This window comes from Brassica napus, chromosome A6 (assembly GCF_020379485.1).
Source record: "Brassica napus cultivar Da-Ae chromosome A6, Da-Ae, whole genome shotgun sequence".
Lineage (NCBI taxonomy): Eukaryota > Viridiplantae > Streptophyta > Magnoliopsida > Brassicales > Brassicaceae > Brassica > Brassica napus.
In genome coordinates, this window is record NC_063439.1 from 25,137,213 (window position 1) to 25,158,713 (window position 21,501).

At 36.6% G+C, this 21,501-nt stretch overlaps 5 protein-coding genes across 7 annotated transcripts; 2 read left to right on the forward strand and 3 right to left on the reverse strand.

Annotated features, from left to right (window-relative positions):
* Nucleotides 1–109: 109 nt before the first annotated feature.
* Nucleotides 110–1,740, forward strand: LOC106349315. The gene has a single exon (XM_013789259.3). It carries the CDS (start codon nucleotides 142–144, stop codon nucleotides 1,630–1,632), a length of 1,491 nt encoding a protein of 496 aa, XP_013644713.2. The 5' UTR covers nucleotides 110–141; the 3' UTR covers nucleotides 1,633–1,740.
* Nucleotides 1,741–2,288: 548 nt separating this feature from the next.
* Nucleotides 2,289–4,673, forward strand: LOC106367691 (transcription factor ICE1-like). The gene is made up of 5 exons (XM_013807520.3): nucleotides 2,289–2,460; nucleotides 2,687–3,727; nucleotides 3,811–4,035; nucleotides 4,106–4,276; nucleotides 4,382–4,673. Exons 2-5 carry the CDS (start codon nucleotides 2,708–2,710, stop codon nucleotides 4,463–4,465), a joined length of 1,500 nt encoding a protein of 499 aa, XP_013662974.2. The 5' UTR covers nucleotides 2,289–2,460; nucleotides 2,687–2,707; the 3' UTR covers nucleotides 4,466–4,673.
* A 2,690-nt stretch (nucleotides 4,674–7,363) lies between these two features.
* On the reverse strand, nucleotides 7,364–13,829 carry LOC106349317 (alpha-mannosidase At3g26720). Its single transcript, XM_013789261.3, has 29 exons — nucleotides 13,530–13,829; nucleotides 13,349–13,432; nucleotides 13,176–13,264; nucleotides 12,923–13,097; nucleotides 12,680–12,799; nucleotides 12,500–12,583; nucleotides 12,352–12,423; nucleotides 12,135–12,248; nucleotides 11,938–12,038; nucleotides 11,761–11,854; nucleotides 11,507–11,674; nucleotides 11,319–11,408; nucleotides 11,020–11,085; nucleotides 10,868–10,924; nucleotides 10,529–10,748; nucleotides 10,222–10,355; nucleotides 10,063–10,125; nucleotides 9,922–9,981; nucleotides 9,779–9,850; nucleotides 9,633–9,680; nucleotides 9,422–9,541; nucleotides 9,262–9,327; nucleotides 9,058–9,170; nucleotides 8,887–8,971; nucleotides 8,628–8,738; nucleotides 8,451–8,546; nucleotides 8,321–8,368; nucleotides 7,818–7,886; nucleotides 7,364–7,727 (listed from the first exon to the last, which is right to left on the reverse strand). The coding sequence occupies exons 1-29, from the start codon at nucleotides 13,740–13,742 to the stop codon at nucleotides 7,494–7,496; spliced, it is 3,066 nt and encodes a 1,021-aa protein (XP_013644715.2). The 5' UTR covers nucleotides 13,743–13,829; the 3' UTR covers nucleotides 7,364–7,493.
* Nucleotides 13,830–15,599: 1,770 nt separating this feature from the next.
* Nucleotides 15,600–16,902, reverse strand: LOC106349319 (protein COFACTOR ASSEMBLY OF COMPLEX C SUBUNIT B CCB1, chloroplastic-like). The gene is made up of 4 exons (XM_013789262.3): nucleotides 16,399–16,902; nucleotides 16,203–16,333; nucleotides 15,964–16,116; nucleotides 15,600–15,886 (listed from the first exon to the last, which is right to left on the reverse strand). The coding sequence occupies exons 1-4, from the start codon at nucleotides 16,711–16,713 to the stop codon at nucleotides 15,697–15,699; spliced, it is 789 nt and encodes a 262-aa protein (XP_013644716.2). The 5' UTR covers nucleotides 16,714–16,902; the 3' UTR covers nucleotides 15,600–15,696.
* A 656-nt stretch (nucleotides 16,903–17,558) lies between these two features.
* On the reverse strand, nucleotides 17,559–20,370 carry LOC106409667 (nodulation receptor kinase). 3 transcript variants are annotated; one of them, XM_048735405.1, is made up of 8 exons: nucleotides 19,752–20,369; nucleotides 19,308–19,520; nucleotides 19,013–19,218; nucleotides 18,811–18,937; nucleotides 18,623–18,697; nucleotides 18,367–18,550; nucleotides 18,159–18,291; nucleotides 17,559–18,088 (listed from the first exon to the last, which is right to left on the reverse strand). In XM_048735405.1, the coding sequence occupies exons 2-8, from the start codon at nucleotides 19,459–19,461 to the stop codon at nucleotides 17,834–17,836; spliced, it is 1,134 nt and encodes a 377-aa protein (XP_048591362.1). In that variant the 5' UTR covers nucleotides 19,462–19,520; nucleotides 19,752–20,369; the 3' UTR covers nucleotides 17,559–17,833. The 3 variants fall into 3 exon arrangements, with proteins under 3 accessions (XP_048591362.1, XP_048591363.1, XP_048591364.1); XM_048735406.1 differs by lacking the exon at nucleotides 19,752–20,369 and having other exon boundaries at nucleotides 19,013–19,214; nucleotides 19,308–19,543; XM_048735407.1 differs by lacking the exon at nucleotides 17,559–18,088 and having other exon boundaries at nucleotides 18,144–18,291; nucleotides 19,752–20,370.
* Nucleotides 20,371–21,501: the final 1,131 nt, after the last annotated feature.

The window sequence follows — 21,501 nt, forward strand, 5'->3', positions numbered from 1 at the left end:
GTGCACGTGATTTTTGGATTCATCATGGGCGCGTAGCTGATCCGGTAAAGCCCATTCTTCATGGGCTGATCTAATTAAAGCCCATTAATATAATCGTAACTATAATGGCAAAGCTCGAAACAGAGCAAGGTTTCAACTTCAATGGAGCTAAACCCTAAAACAGAGAGGAGGAAATGGCGGTACACATGGGAAGCTCAGTCTCACTCTCCAAACCTTCGTCTGTTTCTTTTCGACTCCGAAACCAACCCTAAGAACCACTGCAATAACCTCAATGTCTCTATTCTCCCCGAAAAATCTCAACTTCTCGTCACATGGAACGGTTCCGAAGCAGAGGGAAGAGAAGATGGTGTTTCTCTCCGTGTCCCTGTTCCTAGGGTGTTGCTAGATGCTGAATCCACTGTAAAGTTCAGAGCTTTGGACGATCACATCGAGGTTAGACTTGCTCTGTTACTCCCCGTTGATCATCCTCTAGTCTCCGATTTGGTGATTGATGGAGTAAAGTCTGCGCCTTTGGCGATGGAATATGATGTAAAGGCTCTGACTTTAATGGGAGGAGTTCATCTACATTGCAGGAAATGCTCAGTGAGGTTAACAAAGAGAGCCCTTTTTGAGTTCTCGGAGATGCCGTCTGTTAACTGGCGTGAGTCTGCTGATAATTGGTTTGGTACTTGTTGTTGTTCGTTTGGTGGGATTAGTGAGAAGATGGTGGTTAAGTATACTAACTCTTATGCATGCTCTAGTGGGTTGTGTCTGCTTAGTGCTACAACTGTTTTGCTTAGCGAGGATGATCTCGTAGAGTGTGTCTTGTCTGATAAAGTTGGGACGGGTCGGGGTTGTGATCTTGGTGGAGTTGAATTGGGTTCTGGAAGAAGTGAGGTGAATAGTGATAGCCATGAGGATGGATGTGAGGTTGATGACTCGAGAGACAAGGCATCGTCATCAGTTCCTGAATGTTGTGTACATGATGAGTCACCTGGCTCTAGTGAGAGTTTTGAGCTGGACCAGAAACTTACACTTGATAAGAAGTTTCTGCTTGATGGGTTTCTTGAGGATGTTTTCATGGCAAAGGCATCGAATGTCTCCAAGAATGTTGATTGGATTGAGTTGGCTTGTCCAGAGTGTTCTTCTCCTCTTGGAGCCTACCCTTCTGGCTGCGGGAGCAATGATAAACCCATAGACGGTGGAGTTAGACTCTTCAAGTGCTACATTTCAACATCGTCGGCCACCAACGGTGAATCCTCTGATGTTTTCAGGAGATACACATTGGGGAGAATGTTTACCAATCAGCTAGTGGAATGCGCCAAAGAAGAGTTATCGTTTCATGTGTTGGTCAATGACTTAACCACCAAATCGCATCTCTTCCAGATTATCATCCTGAATCCGAACTCTTGGTCCTTGACTGGTCTGTGCTCGAGCCTAGATGAAGCAGGCTCCACGTTAGAGCTACGTCCTATTGTGAAGGTTCTGTTCTCAGATTGCAAGAGCGCACTGGTGAAGAAGGTTGATGAAGAAGTTTACATTTTGAAGGGGCAAGGAGAGGAGTTGATAGAGCTACTTACACGTGCAAGCAAGTTTCTTCCATCTTCATGTGCATATCTTCAAGGCTCCCTTGTCTCATCTATGCATCTATGATATAATGAAACTTTCTTCACTATCTTATTCTTTTTATTAATGATTCACTGATGAACATGGATATAGTTCTTGTATGAGAATTGTTTTATTTACAATGTTTTCTTAATAGTTTTCTTGTTTATTTATGTTTTCGTTGGTCAGGAAATCAACTTAGAAACCAATATCCCTTGTTCAGTTCTCCATAATTGTATGTTATATATATATATATATATATATATTTTTAATTGTTTTAGAGAGAGAATTTGGGTTAGAACATGAATAATGTAGAAAGATAAATTTTCCCTTATATCTAGAAAAGTGGTCCATATCTTTGTTTAGAGCTTTCTAAATTTTAGGATTTTTTTGACGTTTCTAAATTTCAAATCTCTAACTGTAGCTGAGATATAGTAATAAAAAATAACCATATGATGCGTTACAATTTATTTCGAACATTAACTATTTTAAAATTCAAAAAATTGTCTTTTTTGGCAAAAACAATTATCTTAATAAAACTAGTATTAAATTTAACTAAGTAGCAGGAGTATTAAATTTAAGTGAATGACGATAAAACGAGTTAGTTGAATTAATTTTCTAATGATTAAGTAATAACATCCGTTACATAAGTGCATGGAAGACACGCGTTGCATGGATTAGTACATAAAGCTCACGCCATTAGTTGATGCTAAATCATCATTAGTATAGTTTGCACATTGTTTGTCTCTATATAAACAGAGAGACAGTGACACATAGAAAGAAAGAGAGAGAGAGAGAGAGAGAGAGAAGCAACCTAACAAGGATGAAGCAGTGACGGTGAGACGACGGTAACGAAGAAGTCACGAGAGATCTGAGGTAAGTCTTGAATGCAAAAGAGAAAGATGAAAAAGTTGCATTTTTCTTCCTTCAAATTGAACCTCTGAATCTATCATTCTCTCTCTCTAGAATCCATTCTGATAAAGCCCACACCTCATGGATTCCTCGTGATTCCACTTTAATGCCCCTTTTCATTTATCTTTTACTCTCTTAAAAATTCAAACTTTTCTTCTCCTCTGTAAGAATTGTCTTCCACACTTTTCAGGTCAAAGCTCTCAACTTTACGATGGTTCTCGACGGAAACGGCGGTGGTGTATGGTTAGGCGGCGGCGGCGGCGGCGGAGGAGGAGAACGGGTGCAGGAGGAGGAGAACGAGGAAGCTTCGTGGGGGAGGAATCAAGAAGACGGTGGTCAGTTCAAGCCTATGCTTGAAGGTGGTGGTGATTGGTTTACTAGTAACCAACCACATCCACAAGATCTCCAGATGCTACAGAGCCAGCAAGACTTCAGATTCCTCGGTGGGTTTGGTTTCAACCCCAACGACAATCTTCTTCTTCTTCAACACTCCATGGACTCGTCTTCTTCCTGCTCTCCCTCTCAGGCTTTTAGCCTCGACCCCTCTCAAGCTTCGTTCTTGGCTGCTGCTAACAACAAGTCTTGTCTCCTCAACGTTGTTCCTTCCTCCGCAAACCCTTTTGACAATGCCTTCGAGTTCGGGTCGGATTCTGGTTTCCTTAACCAAATCCAAGCTCCGGTTTCGATGGGGTTCGGTTCGTTGACGCAGCTGGGAAGCTCTGTCCCTGACTTCTTATCTGCTCGGTCGCTTCTCCCGCCGGAAAACAACAACACAGCGCCCTTATGCGGCGGAGGAGGAGGTGGAGGTGGGTTCACAGCGTTGGAGCTGGAAGGGTTTGGGAGTCCAGCGAGTTTTGTTGGGAGCAGACCGAAAGTTCTGAAGCCTTTAGAGGTCTTGGCGTCGTCTGGCGCACAGCCTACTCTGTTCCAGAAGCGTGCAGCGATGCGTCAGAGCTCTGGAAGCAAGATGGGGAACTCGGAGAGCTCGGGGATGAGGAGGCTGAGCGATGATGGAGATATGGATGAGACTGGGGTTGAGGTTTCAGGGCTGAACTATGAGTCTGATGAGCTGAACGAGAGCGGTAAAGCTTCTGAGAGTGTTCAGAACGGAGGAGGTAAAGGGAAGAAGAAAGGGATGCCTGCTAAGAATCTGATGGCTGAGAGGAGAAGGAGGAAGAAGCTTAATGATAGGCTTTACATGCTTAGATCAGTTGTCCCCAAGATCAGCAAAGTAAACTATTAATTACTTCTCTCTTATTTGATTATAGCATAGTTTCTTGTGATAAGATTTGGTTTGGTTTTGTGGATTTGCAGATGGATAGAGCATCAATACTTGGGGATGCAATTGATTATCTAAAGGAGCTATTACAAAGGATCAATGATCTTCACAACGAACTTGAGTCAACTCCAACTGGATCTTTGCCTCCAACTTCATCAAGCTTCCATCCATTAACTCCCACACCTCAGACTCTCTCTTGCCGTGTCAAGGAAGAGTTGTGTCCCTCTTCTTTGCCAAGCCCTAAAGGCCAGCAAGCAAGAGTAAGGCTTATAATGTGTGGTGTTTTTCGTTTCATGGTTGAGATACTTACTCTTGCTTTGTTATCCACAGGTTGAGGTTAGATTAAGGGAAGGAAGAGCAGTGAACATTCACATGTTCTGTGGTCGTAGACCTGGTCTGTTGCTAGCTACCATGAAGGCCTTGGATAATCTTGGATTGGATGTTCAGCAAGCCGTCATCAGCTGTTTCAACGGGTTTGCCTTGGATGTTTTCCGCGCTGAGGTGAGAACAATAACAATACACCTACCTTTCACTTCAAACATTTGAAAATTTTACAAGATTTTTTGTAGTAACATGTTTTCTTTTGTGTGTGTGTGTGAATATCAGCAATGCCAAGAAGGACAAGAGATATTGCCTGATCAAATCAAAGCAGTGCTTTTCGATACAGCGGGATACGCTGGTATGATCTGAGCTGATCCTGAGTCAAGTTCCTTGAGCATCTGATGAAGCAGAGTTAGAAGAACTAAAGCCCTTTAAATCTGCAATTTTCTTCTATGTTTTCTTTTTATTTACTAAACCTGTTTGAACTAAGCATGACTTCAAACCTTTTTTTTTAGCAATGTTAACTTTATTATGTTTCAGCTCCTCAAGCTATGATTAATAATTTCTTTTTTACATTTATGACATTTTAATGAGTTCTCTCTCAAAGAAGAGCAAAATATTAGTCAAGCTAGTTTTTGAGTTTCAGACAGAGAATCTAATGCGAGTTTAACAGACAAAGCAGTCCGAGGTTTATAAGGAGATGGCTTGGGTAACATGATGATGATGTTAGAAAGAAGTACGCATTGAGATTTGAAGAATGAACAGAGAAAAAAAAAAGACGGTAAAGGAAGATGGCAGAGCAAACGAAAAGGCCCCCCCACCATTTTTTGTCTTTTCTTTTTCATTAATTGCTCAAAAAAAATCAAAACTTTGGGTATGAATGTCAAGCAGGATAAAAGCAGGAGAAATGCAGTAGATATATTGATGCAGAATGAACTGCATTTATGTTCTATTCACCATTAAAACGCAGATATAAAATTAATTAATAAATTATTAGAATCCTGCATGCAGATTAATAGTATGTTGATTTTTGAACTGCAGATAAAAAGAGGAAGGAGGGAATTCGTGATGTGCAGGTGACCAATGAGCATCTTTAGTTTGTTTTTTCGTTTTTTTTTCTTTTTTAATCTTTCATCTATAAATGATACAGTATAATATTTTATTTTTTTGATTAAAAATAAGTTAGACTTTATATTCATTAATACTGAGTGAATATTTATCTATTCTTTTAAAATATATTATGACATATACATGCAGTTTCATGTTTTATTTAGTTAATTTTATATTTTAATAAAAACAGCATTTTATCTTATGTTTAATTAGTTTTCTTAATATTTTTGGTTGATTCATATATCTACATCTATTAAAAAATAATTCAAAAAATTAAGGTACACGTTTAATTAGTTTTTCAATGAATTATTAAAATTTTAATATGCTTAAAATAAGTTAAAATTTATATTCAATAATACTTAGTAAAAAAGTTACTAATTCTCTACAGATATATTATAACACAGGTATGCATTTTTATCTTCTACTATTTGATTACTGTTTTTTTATAATATCATAAAATAGTTAAATAGTACATATGAATTTTTTTACGCATCCATTTAAATGAAAAAATGTGTTGTATTAGTTAATTTAATAAATTATGAAAAATTATGTTACAAATAAGTTAAATTTATGACTAATAGTATTCAATATTTTTTTAAAATTTTTTTTACAACATATATATTATAACATATGTAAGTATTTTTATAAACAGTGTACTTTGTATCAACTATTTTCTTTAACTTCACTAATAAATCATATTTACATTGATATTAAAACATATATAGTATAGTTCATTTTGTTTTTATTCTTGATAATAAGTAATATAATTTAAATAATTAATATTTGTTTATAAATTGTTATATTTTAATATTTTTGTATCCTTTTAAAATATATGATCAATAAAAATCATGTATTATATATTCAAAAATTAATAAATATTTTCATATAAATTAGTTTAATAAATTTATGCTTATACTTTCATATTTGATAATTCATAATTTAACTGCATATTATTTTATAATAACTTAATATCAATGAAATATTAAACGTATTTTTTTGTTCTTGCATATACATTTATGCATTTTATATTTTGAAAATTTAAATGAAGAGTTTGTTGATACAATAACATATGTAAAAATGACAATATTAGTTATATAGTTGAACAAAATGGTATGAAATAAGCAAAATCAAATAAAGTTACAAAAAATAAGAGCAAAACAAGAATACTCTTTATAATTTATGCAAAACAAGAATACTCTTTGTCAGCATGATATTTATTACTTATTTATAATCAGCTGTATTATGTTTAGATATTTAATTTTCATTAAAAAAATTCAGCATATATTTAGATACAATAATTTATTGAAAAAGTTTGATCTTCATTTGTTCTGCTTGATCTGCATGATCTGCATTTGTTCTGCTTGATCTGTATTTGTTCTGCTTGATCTGCATTTATGTTTGATCTGCATTTTTTGATCTGCGTTACCCATTCGAAGCCAAATTTGTAATATCCGTTGTTTCCGTACATAAATGTAAAGGTAGACAGGAGACAGAGTTAATGGCGGTTAGAGACAGAAGAGAGAGATCGTCACGAGAACCTAGAGGATGTGATGAATGATGATGAATGCATAGATAGTAAAGTCGTGGGGCCTTCTAAATTGAATCTTTCAAAAAATAAAAAATAAACTAAGCTTTTAGGGTTTTGATTTGAGCTCTGAATGAATTTCTATCTCTCTCTGTACTCTCTTGTATGATTAATGAAGTCCTCGTGACTCCAGTTGCTAATGTTCTCTTTTGATGATTCAAACAGTTTCGTACTTTTCTTATCGTTTTCTCAGCAAAAGTCTTGCCCTTTTTGAGGTTTTAAACTTTTCAATATCCAAGTGAAAAAAAGCTCTTACTCTTCGTCATGATGTCATCTCCTTGTTCATTAAATTATAATCATTTTTCTTTGCTAATCAAATCCGTATCTTCTCTTAACAGTCTGCTACTAGCCTACTAGTATTGTACTAGTAGAGTTTCTCATCCAAAGCAAGAAAAAAAAAAGAAGAGATTTGCCGAGGGGGTGTCTGGTTTCTTTATTGCCAGTTGCTGCAGAACAAGTTCAATAGAAAGGTGACGGAAGAGTGTCTACCAGCATCAAACACGAACCATGCCGCGTAAACATGGGTTAATGCCATTTTTAGCTACTCAATGCCAACTTTTAACTCAAACACACACACAAACATACTAATGAAATAGAAAAAGAGGTGATGCAATATTTTATTAATCCACATTGGACATTTATTAAGAGTCCAGTCCAGTGAAGGCTTTTTAAAAAAGACCACAACGTCTGTTACTTGAAAATCTATGTTGTTGTTGCTCTCTCTTCACCAACCAATTCAATGTGATCATCAAACCTGATCAAGAAGGTTCGGATTTCCATTGGAGCAAGCTCAACCACTAGCTCTTCCTCGTCCACAGCTTCTCCTCTCTTCACTTCTTCCCCTGCCGAGCCTTCTACTTTCCAGACTAGCCTTCTCTTCTCCATTTCCGCTTTCTCTTGGTTCCCTGAGAGACTTGTCTCTTTCACTTTGCTTATCTGTTCAAGCAATTAACAAGAAACAGATTGTTTTTGTTAGGACACAATGACACAAATAAGAGATGAGTTGTCTTGTCTCTTTTTGCGTACCTTTTTGTTGTTGAATAGTTTCTTTAGCTCTACTTTTGTCATGACTGAGTACTCACTATCCTCCCCAACCTTCACAAGGGTTAAAAAGACATCGACAGAAAAAGCAGAGTACAATCAGTCAACAATTAGTAAAAGCTGATGGGATTCTAGAGCCAATTAGTAGATTGATCGATACTTCTTATTTTATACATGTAATCTTAACAAAAACCAACATAATCGTCCGGAAATATAATATATCACTGAGGATTAATCGCATAGTCAGCTTTTCAGAAGTATAAGCACGTAAACAAAATTGGTTATAGGTGAAAAATACACACTAGACGTGACGGGTTCGTTCTACATTCAATCAAAAGTTCTGCAAGCTTTAGTTTTTCTTTTCCTGCTACATAATGCAAGTTTGCCAATTTCTCTAATTATTTGCTATCCTAATCGGAATCTTAGGCCTAGAGTTACACTACAAGTCTACAACTACAACTAAAAGCATATAGAGGACGAGTAAGAACCTCGAACAAGTGAGCAAGCCTTAAAAGAACTTCCCCATTTTCCAACTCCTGAAAGGTTTAGGATTAAACATTTATGTAGTCAGCAAATAAAAACACTTATGGCATAGTTGCAATATAGAATCCAATTAACCTGGAGGGTGAGTAATGCGACGTTATTTGGTAATGAGTATGACGGTTCAAACGCTGAGAATGTCGTCTTATGTGAATTAATCCAATGATCTCCTTCCTACAAGCAGAATCTCATATGTCACTTCCCTATCTCAAAGAAGTGAGGAGAGTAAATATTGTTTATCTATTACAGAGCAACCTGTTCCGTGAATGCCAGAAGCAGTGGAGAATATATTTCTTGACCAAATGTTCGACGCCATCTTGCACCATCTCCAGGTTTGTCTATCTGTACGTAAAACTTCCCTCGTATCTACAAAACAACTCAAAGCAAAGCAAACTGATTCAGGCTAAAAAGGAGACGATCTGGTTCTACTGGAAAAACCTACTGTCACATTTTCCCTTAAAGCTGATACTTTGCCACTTGGACGACTAAAAATGAGATGAGAACTTAAGATTACCGTCAATCCTTTGCATCCATCAGGGAGACAGACGGTTTCGTTAAGAATCTCGCCAACACCTCTAATGTCATCATGAAGCATTCTCCTGAACGAATGAGAAAAAAGAAGGTAAAACACAAGCAAAACCACATATGCTTGTCTTGGTAATATAGAGAAAGTTAGTGGACAGACCGATGAAGCATCAACTCGATCTGGCCGTCCTCTAAGCTGGATCCCCCCACAGCGCGATCTACCAACACCGATAGCTCTGAAGTTTTATCTTGCATGTATATCCCAAGATTTATCTGGAAGAAAAGAATATGTTAGACAAAAGGCATATATAATATAGTGCAGACATATCACGATTAGGAATCTCAGATGGATTTGATGTCTTACAGGATAATAGTTCCCAGCAACTGGTTGGTACACTTGCAAGTCCCAATCTGTTCTGAAGTCCCTAACCTGCAAGAAATTATAACAAAGTATGTCTCAATAAAACAATACAGTTGGTACAAGTAAAATATAAACACTACACGCATGAAGTTTGCATCTATACCCGTTTGATGAAGTCTCGACCGTTAGAGTCTGTGTAAAATGTTCCATTTGTCTTCATGGTGGTTGTAAGTTTAGTGATAACCTCCTTGCTATTACCATCATCAGCTGGGATAGGCCCAACCTAGAAAGCAGGAAATAGTAAGACTGCAATTGTGAATTATCTTCATCAGTTTAAAACGAAGATATGTGAAGATAGAGAGAGATCGGCTCACAGTGAACTCAATTTCAGCATGTTCTTTTCCCTTGTACACTCTGGTAATCTGTACATGAACATACCCATCACAAGGTAAAGCAGTTATAGCTACTATAACATACTTAGAAATGTTCGAGAGCAACACATAATTGTAAGAGAAGTAACCTGTGATATCCAGGAGTTAAACTCTTGGTGCACTTCATCAAACAAAGGTCCCCGAACAACAGTCAATTGAGCCTGAGCCAGGCAAGACAATTAGTTTACGCACGGTCAGGAATTAAGGTTGCAGAGGCAGTCAAAAGTCTTACCTGTCCTTCAGATTTAATTGGACGTGAACCATCTGGTCGAAAAACGTAAGCTCCAGAAGCCTGATAAGTATATGAAAACGGTTTAAAACATGATACGAATATAATGAAGTAAGCGAGATTGTATCTGTTAGAGAGCTGAACCTGTGGATCCTTGTCAGTTCCATTGCTTCCAATGTAATAAGCATATGTTTGTTCTGCAGTAACCTTGAAATTTACCCCAAATCATCATCAGATCATGCCTACATTTCGAATGGAAATGTAGGGACGTCTAGATTAAAAAAAAAACAAAGGCACACACACCTGACTTTTGGTACTTAAATAACGACTCATTTTCACACCCTCTTCTGAATAGAGTAACTTCAGATTTCCTTGGCCAACTTCTACATCTTGATTCAAGCTTCCAGAAGTAACATATGACGCAGATAGTCCACGCCCTTAAATCAAATTAGAAAACAAAGATGCAAATAAGTAAAATATGACTGTTGGAACCAGTGAGAACCAATTGTCATGACTACTAGAGTCAGAATACATGAAGTTTTATTTTAAGATTCTATCATTCACAACTAAATTTACCACACAATAGTACACATTCTGGAACAAAACTAACCTGTTCGTCCAGTTTCTGAGATGACATACGAGCTGAACCCAAGAGGTGGTACTGAAGCTATAAATGCAAGCACATGTTTAGAAGTATCCTTTGGTGATCTTCCAAGATATGCTTTGACATATTCCTTTCTTATTCTCAGTGTGATGTCTGAAAGAGGTAGAATCTGCGACACGACTTCTTTCCCAGACGCATCTTTCACGATAACATTTTCAGACGACACCTAGTAGAAGTAATCACATACATTAGGTAAATGCTGGAATGAATGGCACATAATATTGTATAATTAACAATGATGAAGTGAGAGCTTCACCGATCAACAAGAGATTGAAAAGTACTTACAGGAACTCGGACAACTTCCTCCCGTTTCCATCCTAGAGAATTGTACACAACAACCACCTACAAGGAGAGATTAATGTAAACAGAATATACAACAACTAACCAAGAGGTTCACGACTTCATTGACTGAAAGTGCATCACCTTGGCAAACTTACCAGGCTTTTGCCGCTGGACAAACGAGCTTCAGATGCTGGACAGTAACTAATATTAAGCAAGGGACACTGCCAATATGATACACAAGACAAAAACATCTTAACCCATTAGAATACGATACGTCGTTGGAACTTGAGTCATTAAAATGTTTATGAAAAATGCTATAAAGAATCTTCTTAAAGTTTATGTTGCCTGAAGCAACGGAAAAAATAATAAAAGCGATCTCAAAGTCTTCTAAACTCTTCTAGTCCGGTCATAATATTATTGGAATCCTAGAAAAAATCTTAAACAAGCACATTACCTGCTGAAATTTTGTGTCGGGATTCTTCTCATCAGTACTTGATTTTGATGCTGATAAAAAGGAAAGGGAAGAGGCAACCAACTTCTCGGCCTAGTAAGGATCATAAATAAAATTCTTAAACAACTGAACAAACAAGAGAAAATGGTTTCCTAAAAAACACAAGAGATGCCTGCTAACTAAAAAAGCACCTGCAGGTAACCCATTGAGAGTCTAAGAGCATAATCTGCAGCCACATGCTGTCTTTGTGTACCACTAACTGCATCATGGTGTTGCGCAATTGCCAAAGCATCAGCTAACATATCAGTTGTTGGTCCTGAACTGCTCCTACCTCTCAAGAATTCCAATTGTCGAGCTGCCTGTTTAAAAACAGACGAGGCCAAGTAAGAATGGAGCTAAAAGAAACCACAAATCGATGAACTTTTATAAAAATATTAAGCCATACCAGATAGTAACCGCTTAGATCCCTCACATATCTTTTAAACGCTGGCCTGCTCGTAAAGTACCCTGTCCAGTATGCATTAGGTTTGTCCGCATACCTGTCACAAGTAAATGTAGTATTTTATATAATTTCCAGGCATTTGAACATTTAGAGAGTTAGATCCGAGACAATCAAACTCACGGGAAGAAATCATCAGTCTTGAGGGGCCACGACTCGTTTGCAGCATATTTTGCATCGGTGTAGATAGATGGTGTCGAATACAGAACATTTAGACGCCCATCCTGGATTGCGCAAATGACAAGGGAATAAAAGATTGGTATTTGATATTTAATGAAATCCAACTGAAACGAGTTCGCTAGTATAAAAAGACAGTGTACCTTGTTAACATAATGAATAAACTTGTCCATCTGTCTGTACCATGAATATGCATACTGGTACCGGAAGTCAGTTCCCATTAACCACATGATATGATTTGTCCTGGTTACATTGACCTTGACAAGAGAAATCCAAGTAAAAACATTATGATATATCACAGCAAAAAAAAAACTCTTTATTTTTGCTGTTTTCAAGGGGGAAAAAAGATATGATATTTACCTGTGCAAGGGCTGCAGCTACAAAGTCGTTGACACGCTCTTGAACATTGAAGTCAAAAAGGCTAGGATCATCCTATATTCAAGATCCTTTATCAAGTGGACGTTCAAGCAAAGTTAAAACACAGAACATCAGGTTCGATTGCTTTTACCTGGATAGGAGGTGATACATCATTTATCTCAAATGTGAAACCATCAGGAGGGTCATAATGTCTTGGGAATACTCCGGTGAATATCTACAAGCAAAATGAAAATAGCAATGAGACAACGCCAGCTAAATATATGCAAACAACAGAACTATAATGTGAGCTTTAACAGTTTTAACTTTTAACCTGTGAAGATGAGGCTAGGGACTTGGAACCTTGCCAAATAACCTCAAGTGTCTTCTCTCTTAATCTCTTTGCACGATCTTGGTAGTCAATTCTAGCGAAAAACAGCGAGTCAAAGCCTAACTGTAGAAGAAACCAAAGGGTTGTCCAATCTAATTAACTTGAGCTGACACAGGCTAATCATTCACGTACATTCACTTTGATTCTCTGTGAATTGAAAATAACCAAATGATGAACAAATCATACCTCCGCACCAAGCAAGTAAGCTTGTACCGCAGAATGTCCAAACGGATCGATTTGCCAACCGACTCTAGGAACCTGACCAAACTCACTTTTGATAAACTGATGGCCTAGTGTTGTCTGATCAATCATGTCAATATAATGCGGAGTCGCCTCATCGTGCATACACATTCCACCATTTCTGCAAATAACCACATATCAAGAAACATACAAGACACTAAAAACAAAACAAAAAAAGATGAGATCAAATAAAACGCACATGAACTCAAGTTGACCAGAGTCAACAAGCTTCTTCACCTTAACCTTCTTGGCATTGCTTTGTTGCCTCCACCATCTTTCAAAGAACGCCTAAGACAACATTCAACCACACCTAATTTCATCAGTAAACAAAAAAAAAAAAAAAAAAAACTAATCCATATTAGAGAATCTCACCATCTCAACATAGATGAACTTTCTATTTTGATCGTCCAGCAACGAAGCGATGACAGATTCGATTACATTCTCAACACAAGCTCCCTGTTCAATCAAATCCACAACAAAACCAAACCCTAAATTCGCAGAATCCAATTCTTACTCTTCTACTTCCATAAGATAAGAGAGTGAAGAAGAGTACCCGAATGGAGTTATTGGCGCCGACGTAGTACTGGTCAACGGTCTTGAGCCATCCGACGTCGTCGTGGGAGTGAGGAACCAAGTGAACATTGATTTTCTCAGGGACGATTCTCGGTGCTGTGTTGTACTCTATGTACTCGGAGCTGACGACGCCGATCACGATCGTCGCCAGGAGAAGATGGAGAGGAAAGGAGTGGAAACATTTGACCGCCATGGACGCGTGAGAGCTCAGAGGAGCGTGAAGATCAATGTACAGAGACGAGTGTTTTTGTAGAGGACGAAGAAGAGAGAGACGCGCGTGAAGAAGAATCGAAAGTGACGTTGTCCTCTCAGATAATTTAATTTAATTCCAGTTACAAAAAAAAAAAAAAAATAATTTAATTTAATTTTTATTTTGTTGATAATTAAAAGTAGAGATAGACTTTATCCACTTCCTTACCAATAAGAGACAATTAAGAGCACGTTTTTAAGAAATAATAAAATTATATTCCGTAATGTGTTAATTAGAATACTGAAATGTTGCTTGTGGGAGAAGTGATAACAATGGTCCATAAGAAATTGAATTATTGCGCCAGCCTAAGCGAATGATTGATGTCTTGCTGATGATTTTTTGTTCCCAATATAATCGAAGTTAAGGGAAAATTGGATATTCACTTGGAGCAAGAAGCGCTGAATGCACTTGGAGTAGAGGAGTTTGGTTCAGATATTCGACTCCAAGATATGCATTCATTACATGGATAGCCATTCATAATAGGCTATCAACGGGTGACAGGATGATGAGATGGGGAGGGACTGTGAACACAGCTTGCTCATTGTGTGATGAACTGATGGAAACTAGAGACCATCTGTTCTTTGATTGCAGATACTCAGCAGAGATTTGGGAGAATCTTGCAAGAGGAGTGATGGGTAATGAGTACACAAGAAGCTGGAGGGAAATAGTGGCATTGATCTCCACAAATCAGAAAACTCTCCAGCAGTTCACACTGAGGTATATATTTCAAACAACTGTACATGGGATATGGAGAGAAAGAAATGGAAGAAGACATGGAGAGAAGCCGTTGAATACAGCAACACTGATAAGAATTTTGGAGAAAAACACTAGAAACAGATTTGCTTCAGTTCAGCAAATGGGAGACGCAAAGATGGAGAATGGGCTCAGTTTCTGGTTTTCAACAAGATTAGATGCAAGTTCATAGATGAGTATAGATTAAGAAAAGAGTGAAAAATTTCTTATATATGTAGCATTGTAAATATGTAAACAAAGGGGTTTTTTGGATTGAATAAAATTTAACATTCATTAAAAAAAAAAAAAAAAAAAAAAAAAAGAAAAGAAGTTAAGGGAAAATACCAAAATACAAACTAGAGGAGAGATGGGACCCGTTGATTTCTCGTGGGCTGAGTTAAGCTGAGCCTAATCCAAATCAATAAAAGCCCATTTCTCTGATTGACAACTACTAAAACATTATTCGAAATATAATTCATGTAGAATTGTTAGTGTTATTTTATTTGAAACATTACGTATAATTGTTAGTAATATTTTATTTAAAATATTACTTACGTAGAATTATACTCTTATAAGGAACAAAAAAATTAATTTTCATCAAAAATTTTGAATAAATAAAAGGTTTCAGGCAATGTTTAAAAAATCACTGACCGGTAAATAAACGTGTTTTATAGAGGATTATTGATTAGTCTCGGATGCAAAAACACTGCTTAAATCAGTTTTTAGAAAACTAGTTTTAGATATATAGATTTGAAATACTTGGAGAAACTCTAAATTTGTATGACTAAAAATTTTAAAATCTGTAAATCCGTGGAATTTTTTAAACGGAGGTGTATATCATGTAACTTAACTCTCTTTTGAAAAGTAGACATTTTCAGATCAAACTTAAATGTGTATTTTCAATGATTCTACTAGATAATTTAGGAGTTTAACCTATAAGCAAAAAAGAAAGAAAAAGACAATAAAATTGCTCAAGCAATTGAACTAACAATTCCATTCTCATGACACAATAATACATATTTAAATTGTAAATCCAATTAGTTTATTATGAAGTATGGACTATGAAAATGAGTCGAATTTTAAACTCATACTTGAACAGTTATATCAACAATTCTCTCCCAAAAAAATAAGAAAAGCAAAAATGGGATTTGAGTGTGTTTTGTGTTCATGATCTCTCAAAGAGACCTTTAACATAAACCATGCCTTTCTCACTAAACTGAAGCTCCTTCCTCATTTCTTCAACCTGTACATCATCTCCTTGAACCACAACCTCATTCAATTTCCCATTTTCTCCCACCATCATCTTCACCTTAATCTCCTCTTTCCTTGACGCCTTCTTCCAGTAATACGCTCCTCTGCAACACATCCATCCATCCATCATCACCAATCATTCACAAACAGTTTCAGAGACACAAAGAGAGAGTAAGCTTACGCGAGTGGACTAAGAATGGTAATGAAGAACCAATTGTTTCCAAAATCAGGCAATGTAATGGTTAAGACAAGACCCACACTTGCTAAGCTTATACATGTACAGAACGTCAGCAGAGCAGCTTGTCCTCTACTCGGAACCATTGTTCCTTCAAACCTTTTTTTCACAATCAAACAAACAAACAATGTCAGTAACTGAAACAAAATTTTAAAAATTCGAAGCTTTCTTATGAATTAGCTTACGTGATCGTTTCTCCACGATCAGTGATATTGAAGTTCTTCCTTGTGAAGAAAGAGAGAATCTCTCCAGCAACTTGCTTTGGCTCCTTCTTGACTCCTTCTCCTTCTCCAACAACGAACGTCTTCCTCACTATCTGAAAAAGATCCAAACATTGGATTCGTTGATGGTGAAGTGAGAGAGAGTGACCAAAGTTCGAACCTTTGATTTAACGGAGCGTTTGATGAGAGACCAAAGACCCGGAACTGAAATAACGAACAAACCCAACGACGTGTAGTAGCTAGCCAACGAGTAACCACCACCAGTCTCCGCCATTAACAGCAACGAACTAGTGTTCTGTTCCCACCATTGATGAATCTGAACCGCCGATGAAGAAACAGCAGTTAGAGGCTCCACAACCATGGCTGTAACTCTGTTTCGTTTCGTGACAAAGTCCCGTCTCCGCCCTTTGATTACAACATCTCTTGAAGTCACCCATGGACAAGACAGCGATGGAGAAAACAGCTTCGTCGCCATTGTCGAGAGAGAGAGAGTCTATGGCTTTCAAATGGCTTTTTACAAGATCGTGTGTGTGTAAACAAGTCTATCCAAAATCGAGTGGTTCTCATTTTTTTCTCAATTTTAATTTAATTTGAATATATGATGACGTAGGTCGTTGCAATAACAGAACCTCTGTTTCTCTGTAAGAGGTCATCAAAGATCTGGAAGGTAGATCAAATGAGACCCACCAACCATCATTTAACGAGTTCACTCACTCATCAACAGAGAGACAAGAGTCTTTATCATTGAGATCTTTCTCCCCGACATAAAATCAGACCCAAACATGATTTTGATTTCTTTTTGAAACCTGTTTAAATGACTACTGTTTATAGAGTTCTGCGTGTCCACAAAGGTTTTTTTATTTTTTTTTAGCAAAAAACTAGGGACATTAATTAATTACTAGAACAAGAAAACAAAGTATTGAGTCATTGAGAAAGCAAGAATCTTTATTAGAGACAAGATAAAACAGAGTTGCTTCACAACATCTCACAACCAGTTTTGTAATTGGAATGGACCATCCTCTTCTTTGGCAATAAAGGCTATAAATCATAGGTGGGTTGAAAAGCTAAGGTCAAATCGTTTTCCCAAAGTTGCTACTTTATAGGAAAAAAAAAAAGTAACTCTGAATCTTTTTGGGTCCAAACATAATAAGTAGTAGGATTCTTGAAACAGAGGAGTACATCATCTTTCTAACAGGGAGTTTACATTTTCTGACACTGTAAATTTGTTGGTCCAAACTTTATTATATCTACTGTAACAGCTAGTGATTTTCTGCTAGTGCTAAAAGATGGACTTGTTAACACAACAACAACAGAGAGAAATCACACAACATTCCACACTCTTTGCTTCCCTTTTTATATCATCAATAAATAATGTTTTTTACAAAGTTATATTTTCTGCACTCATTTAAAAAAAAATTGCTGAAAATAACCTCCAAAGGAAGTAGAAAAAAGGAGGGAAAAAAACAAACAAACAAACAAATAATAATAGCTCAGCTGTTGTTTATACACTTAACATAAACAGCTGATCAGTCTTCTCCTTCATCCTCCTCTTAAATATATATATATATATGTATATATAAATGTAATTTTTTTGATCATTTAAAAAGCTGACTTCCAAGAGTAACAGTAGGGGTACCTTCACCCATGACTGTTGTCAAGCTCACTTCTTTGTCCAATATCCTCTCCAGTTCTGTCACAACATAACTCATTGTTGGTCTCTTCTCACTTGAGACATCAAGACACGTCAATGTCAGTGTAATAACCTCCTCCACTCCTTCTGCTGTGTATGTACCACCTAGTCTCTCATCGATCATTCCTGGTATCTCAGTGTAATCCGTTATGCTTTGCATCTGCAAATCAATTAGTGAGATTCAAAATACACTTCATTAGCAACATTCTCTGTGATTACATACTACATACCCATTCGACAAGAGTTTGTGTTGAGCTTGAAGGAGATGGTTCTGATGCTTCTCTCCCACTTACTAACTCCAAGAGGAACACCCCAAAAGCATAGACATCACTTTTCTCTGAAAATCTTCTGAACTCTTGAACCCTGCCCAAAAATAGAAACATCTGAGAAACTTGGATGCAACAGAAGTGAGCCTCAGAGGTGAGAAGCTAGATTTACTCAGGGGAGAGGAAGATCTGGTCTGCAACAACGTTGGACGATGTACCAACATCCTCTCTTCCCAGGAAATTGCGGACTCCTGCATCCGCAACTTTAGCAATGAAGTTCTCATCCACAAGAACATTAGCAGTTTTGAAGTCCTTGTGTATCAGTCTAGGACTCAGCGAGTGAAGATGTGCCAAGCCTAGAGATATAAAACACAAGCAATATCAGTACACATGAACGCATATGATTCAAGAAGCATAAGTTTTTTTACCTTTAGCTGCTCCTATAGATATGGCAAGCCTGTTTCTGAACTCTAGCCTATTACCAGGTACTTTACCACCATCACCTAATCAAAAGACAAGATCCAAAGCTGATGCTTACATTGTCCAAAACCCACTAATCAAAACTCATTTATAAGACCAAAAAGAGAATAATCACTAATAAAGGACAGAGAGTTACCGTACAGGTGACTGGAAACACTTCCGTTAGGAACATACTCGTAGACAAGAAACTGCGTGTTGCTTTCTTGGCAATAACCCAAAAGAGTTACAAGGTTACGATGATTGATAGACGAAAGATAACGAACCTGTAGAAAAAATATACATTGTAAAGCCTTCTCTTGTGTTTCTAACCAAACATTGAAAGAGTTATTATAAGAAACCTCGTTGACGAACTCTTGTGTAGGCAAGCCGGGTCTTTTCTTGATGGCGACAAGAACACCGTCTTGAAGCAGACCTTTGTAAACCTCGCCGAACTTGCCAATACCGATAAGGCTTTTGTTGGTGAAACTCTTGGTGGCTTGAGCAAGCTCCTCCATTTCAAACCTTCTAGCTTCTCTCATTGACAACTCAATCGCAACGTTTCTTCCTTCAATATAGATCATTTCGAACCAAAGAAAAGTCAACAGATAGAGAGAGAGAGAGAGAAAGTGATGGGAGTTGTGATTTAAACATTACCTTGAGTAGATGGATCAGAAGAGCCTGTCTCATCAGAAGTTCTGGACGCATTCTTGCGGCGGAAGATGCAAAACCATATGAGAAAAAACGAAAGAGCAATCAAGACAAGAGCTCCAACAGCACCTCCAATGGCTGCTGCAGGAATTGCTGACATTTGGAAACAAAGATGGTCTCTCCGATGCTCCAAGCTACTACTACTACCATGCGATAGCCCTGTAGATTAAAAAAAAACACACGAGAATGTCGGCGAGGAAAAGAAGATACGATTGAGATTATAAAGAAGAGGAGAAAGAAGAAGACAAAACTAAAAGCAAACAAAGCTGTTGTAGATATACATACATGAAAAAGGTGTCGACTTGTAAAAAAAAATTGAATCAATCAAATCAAACATGCAGTAATAAATAAGAAATTAAAAGAGGGAGGAGGAAATAAATAAGAAAAAACCTTTACAGATCTTCAGGAAAAGAACCCTCTACTCTACTTCATCGGCGAACCCTCACAACAACATTCAATGTGAGAAAGATCAAATCTTTTTGGCAGATTCAATAATCAAACCCAGAAAAAATGAGACAAAAAAAAAGAAAGATTTGGGTGTGAAAATGGAAGATGGAGAAGAGGTTTGAAACATCAAATCTTTGCAGCAACTTCTAGAACTAAGTATTGTGTTGGAACGCAGACAATGCCGACAGAAAGTGACATCGTTCAGACAACAACTCTCTCTCTCTCTCTCTCTTGAGACTGAAGCTTTTACTTACTGTGAACCAACAACAACAACAACAAGAATCAAAACTATTTACTACTGTTTCTTTCTTTCAGATGCTCTTTGGAAGTGACATTTTTAGAGAGTTTTTACTCTTGTACAACCACCACACCCATTGTTTAATTTTTTTGTGGTGGGGGGGAATAAAAAGAGAGAACCCCTTTGAAGACAAGTGGGTCACTTCGCCAGTTTGCAATTCCAACCAAAGGAATTTTATTTGTTTTATTTTTGGGTCTGCAAAAAAAGAAGGAAAGAAACTTGAACCGCCGTGTAACTCAGTTTCAGACGCCGCAAAAATAAACACACTCCTCACTCTGTTTCTGCCTCCCCCTCTTTTATTTACTCCGCAAATCTCTCTGTTTTTTTTTTCTCTGTTTCCTTTTTTAGCATGTTTTTTTTTTCATTTTATGAATTTTTTATTTACACTAATAAATGAGTCTAGAGATTTTTTTTAACTCCAGTGTTAATAGTACAGGTAAAAATGATTTTTTTTTCTTGAATGTCAATAATTTTTTTCTGCTCGTTTATTACTGTAATAAGCAACCATTGACAGATGTGTATTTATATCCAAATTAATTAAATAATAATTTTCTTAATTAGTTATTTTTTTTCAAAATATTAATTGTTTTATAATTAAATTCTTGTATTGATAATTTGCGATGTTATTACAAAGTATAGTATTATGTTCTACTTTTTTTCAGTTGAATCAAAAAAAATTTGCTTCACAGTTTTACCATTTATGTTATAACTAATTTGACTATTTGTACAGTTCTGCATAGTATTTTCAAAATATTAATTGTTTTAAAATTTGGAGTGTTACTCATTGAAACTTGAACGCAACCACTATAATCGAAAAAGACAACTTTGTACTGTATTTTTAAAGAGATTTTTTAAAGTAGGAGCAAAGTGTTGTTTTATCTGGCACTAATTGTAAAATGCTGATTAAAAAAGCAAAATTTTAAAAATAACGTTGTTATTAATGATAAAATAGATATCCAGCGAACAAACATTCATAAAAATATTCTTTAAATAATAAACAATTCAACAAACTCGCTTTTTTATTTAATTAAATAATTAGGAGTAGGACCACATTCTACATCGACAGAGTAAAAAGGTGGGGTCAAGGGACCCATAGGCCAGCTGTATAGACATTTGCTTCTACTCTTTCTTTTATATATACCCGTTAGTTAGTGACGCTAACGTTTCAACTCACATTTCCACGATCTGCGTTTCGCGTTTCATCATTAATCTGCGTTTAACATTTGTTTTGACTTTTTATTGAATCTTATTTCCACTATTTAAAAGAAGAAGAAAAAAATGAAAATTTTGAAACGAGACCAATGATTGAAGCGGCGGTCGTGGCCATCATGAATAAATGATACAAACTGGAAATGATTGAAAAGTGACCGCAAAAAAAAAATAAAACATTAATCA

Bases quoted from the DNA above. Each gene is read 5' to 3' on its own strand.
- LOC106349315 (XM_013789259.3), top strand. From the start codon at position 142: ATGGAGCTAAACCCTAAAACAGAGAGGAGGAAATGGCGGTACACATGG.
- LOC106367691 (XM_013807520.3), top strand. From the start codon at position 2,708: ATGGTTCTCGACGGAAACGGCGGTGGTGTATGGTTAGGCGGCGGCGGC. The intron at 4,036-4,105 runs GTAAGGCTTATA...TGTTATCCACAG, and splicing joins CTAAAGGCCAGCAAGCAAGA to GTTGAGGTTAGATTAAGGGA. The intron at 4,277-4,381 runs GTGAGAACAATA...TGTGAATATCAG, and splicing joins TGGATGTTTTCCGCGCTGAG to CAATGCCAAGAAGGACAAGA.
- LOC106349317 (XM_013789261.3), bottom strand. From the start codon at position 13,742: ATGGCGGTCAAATGTTTCCACTCCTTTCCTCTCCATCTTCTCCTGGCG. The intron at 12,800-12,922 runs GTATGATTTGTT...TTTCTTCTACAG, and splicing joins CTTACTTGCTTGGTGCGGAG to TTAGGCTTTGACTCGCTGTT. The intron at 8,369-8,450 runs GTTAATTGGATT...TAAACCTTTCAG, and splicing joins TCGCATTACTCACCCTCCAG to GAGTTGGAAAATGGGGAAGT.
- LOC106349319 (XM_013789262.3), bottom strand. From the start codon at position 16,713: ATGGCGACGAAGCTGTTTTCTCCATCGCTGTCTTGTCCATGGGTGACT. The intron at 16,117-16,202 runs GTAAGCTAATTC...TGTGAAAAAAAG, and splicing joins GATCGTGGAGAAACGATCAC to GTTTGAAGGAACAATGGTTC. The intron at 15,887-15,963 runs GTAAGCTTACTC...GATGTGTTGCAG, and splicing joins ACCATTCTTAGTCCACTCGC to AGGAGCGTATTACTGGAAGA.
- LOC106409667 (XM_048735405.1), bottom strand. From the start codon at position 19,461: ATGTCAGCAATTCCTGCAGCAGCCATTGGAGGTGCTGTTGGAGCTCTT. The intron at 18,938-19,012 runs GTTTCTTATAAT...TTTTTTCTACAG, and splicing joins CACAAGAGTTCGTCAACGAG to GTTCGTTATCTTTCGTCTAT. The intron at 18,551-18,622 runs GTAAAAAAACTT...TTATATCTCTAG, and splicing joins ATCTATAGGAGCAGCTAAAG to GCTTGGCACATCTTCACTCG.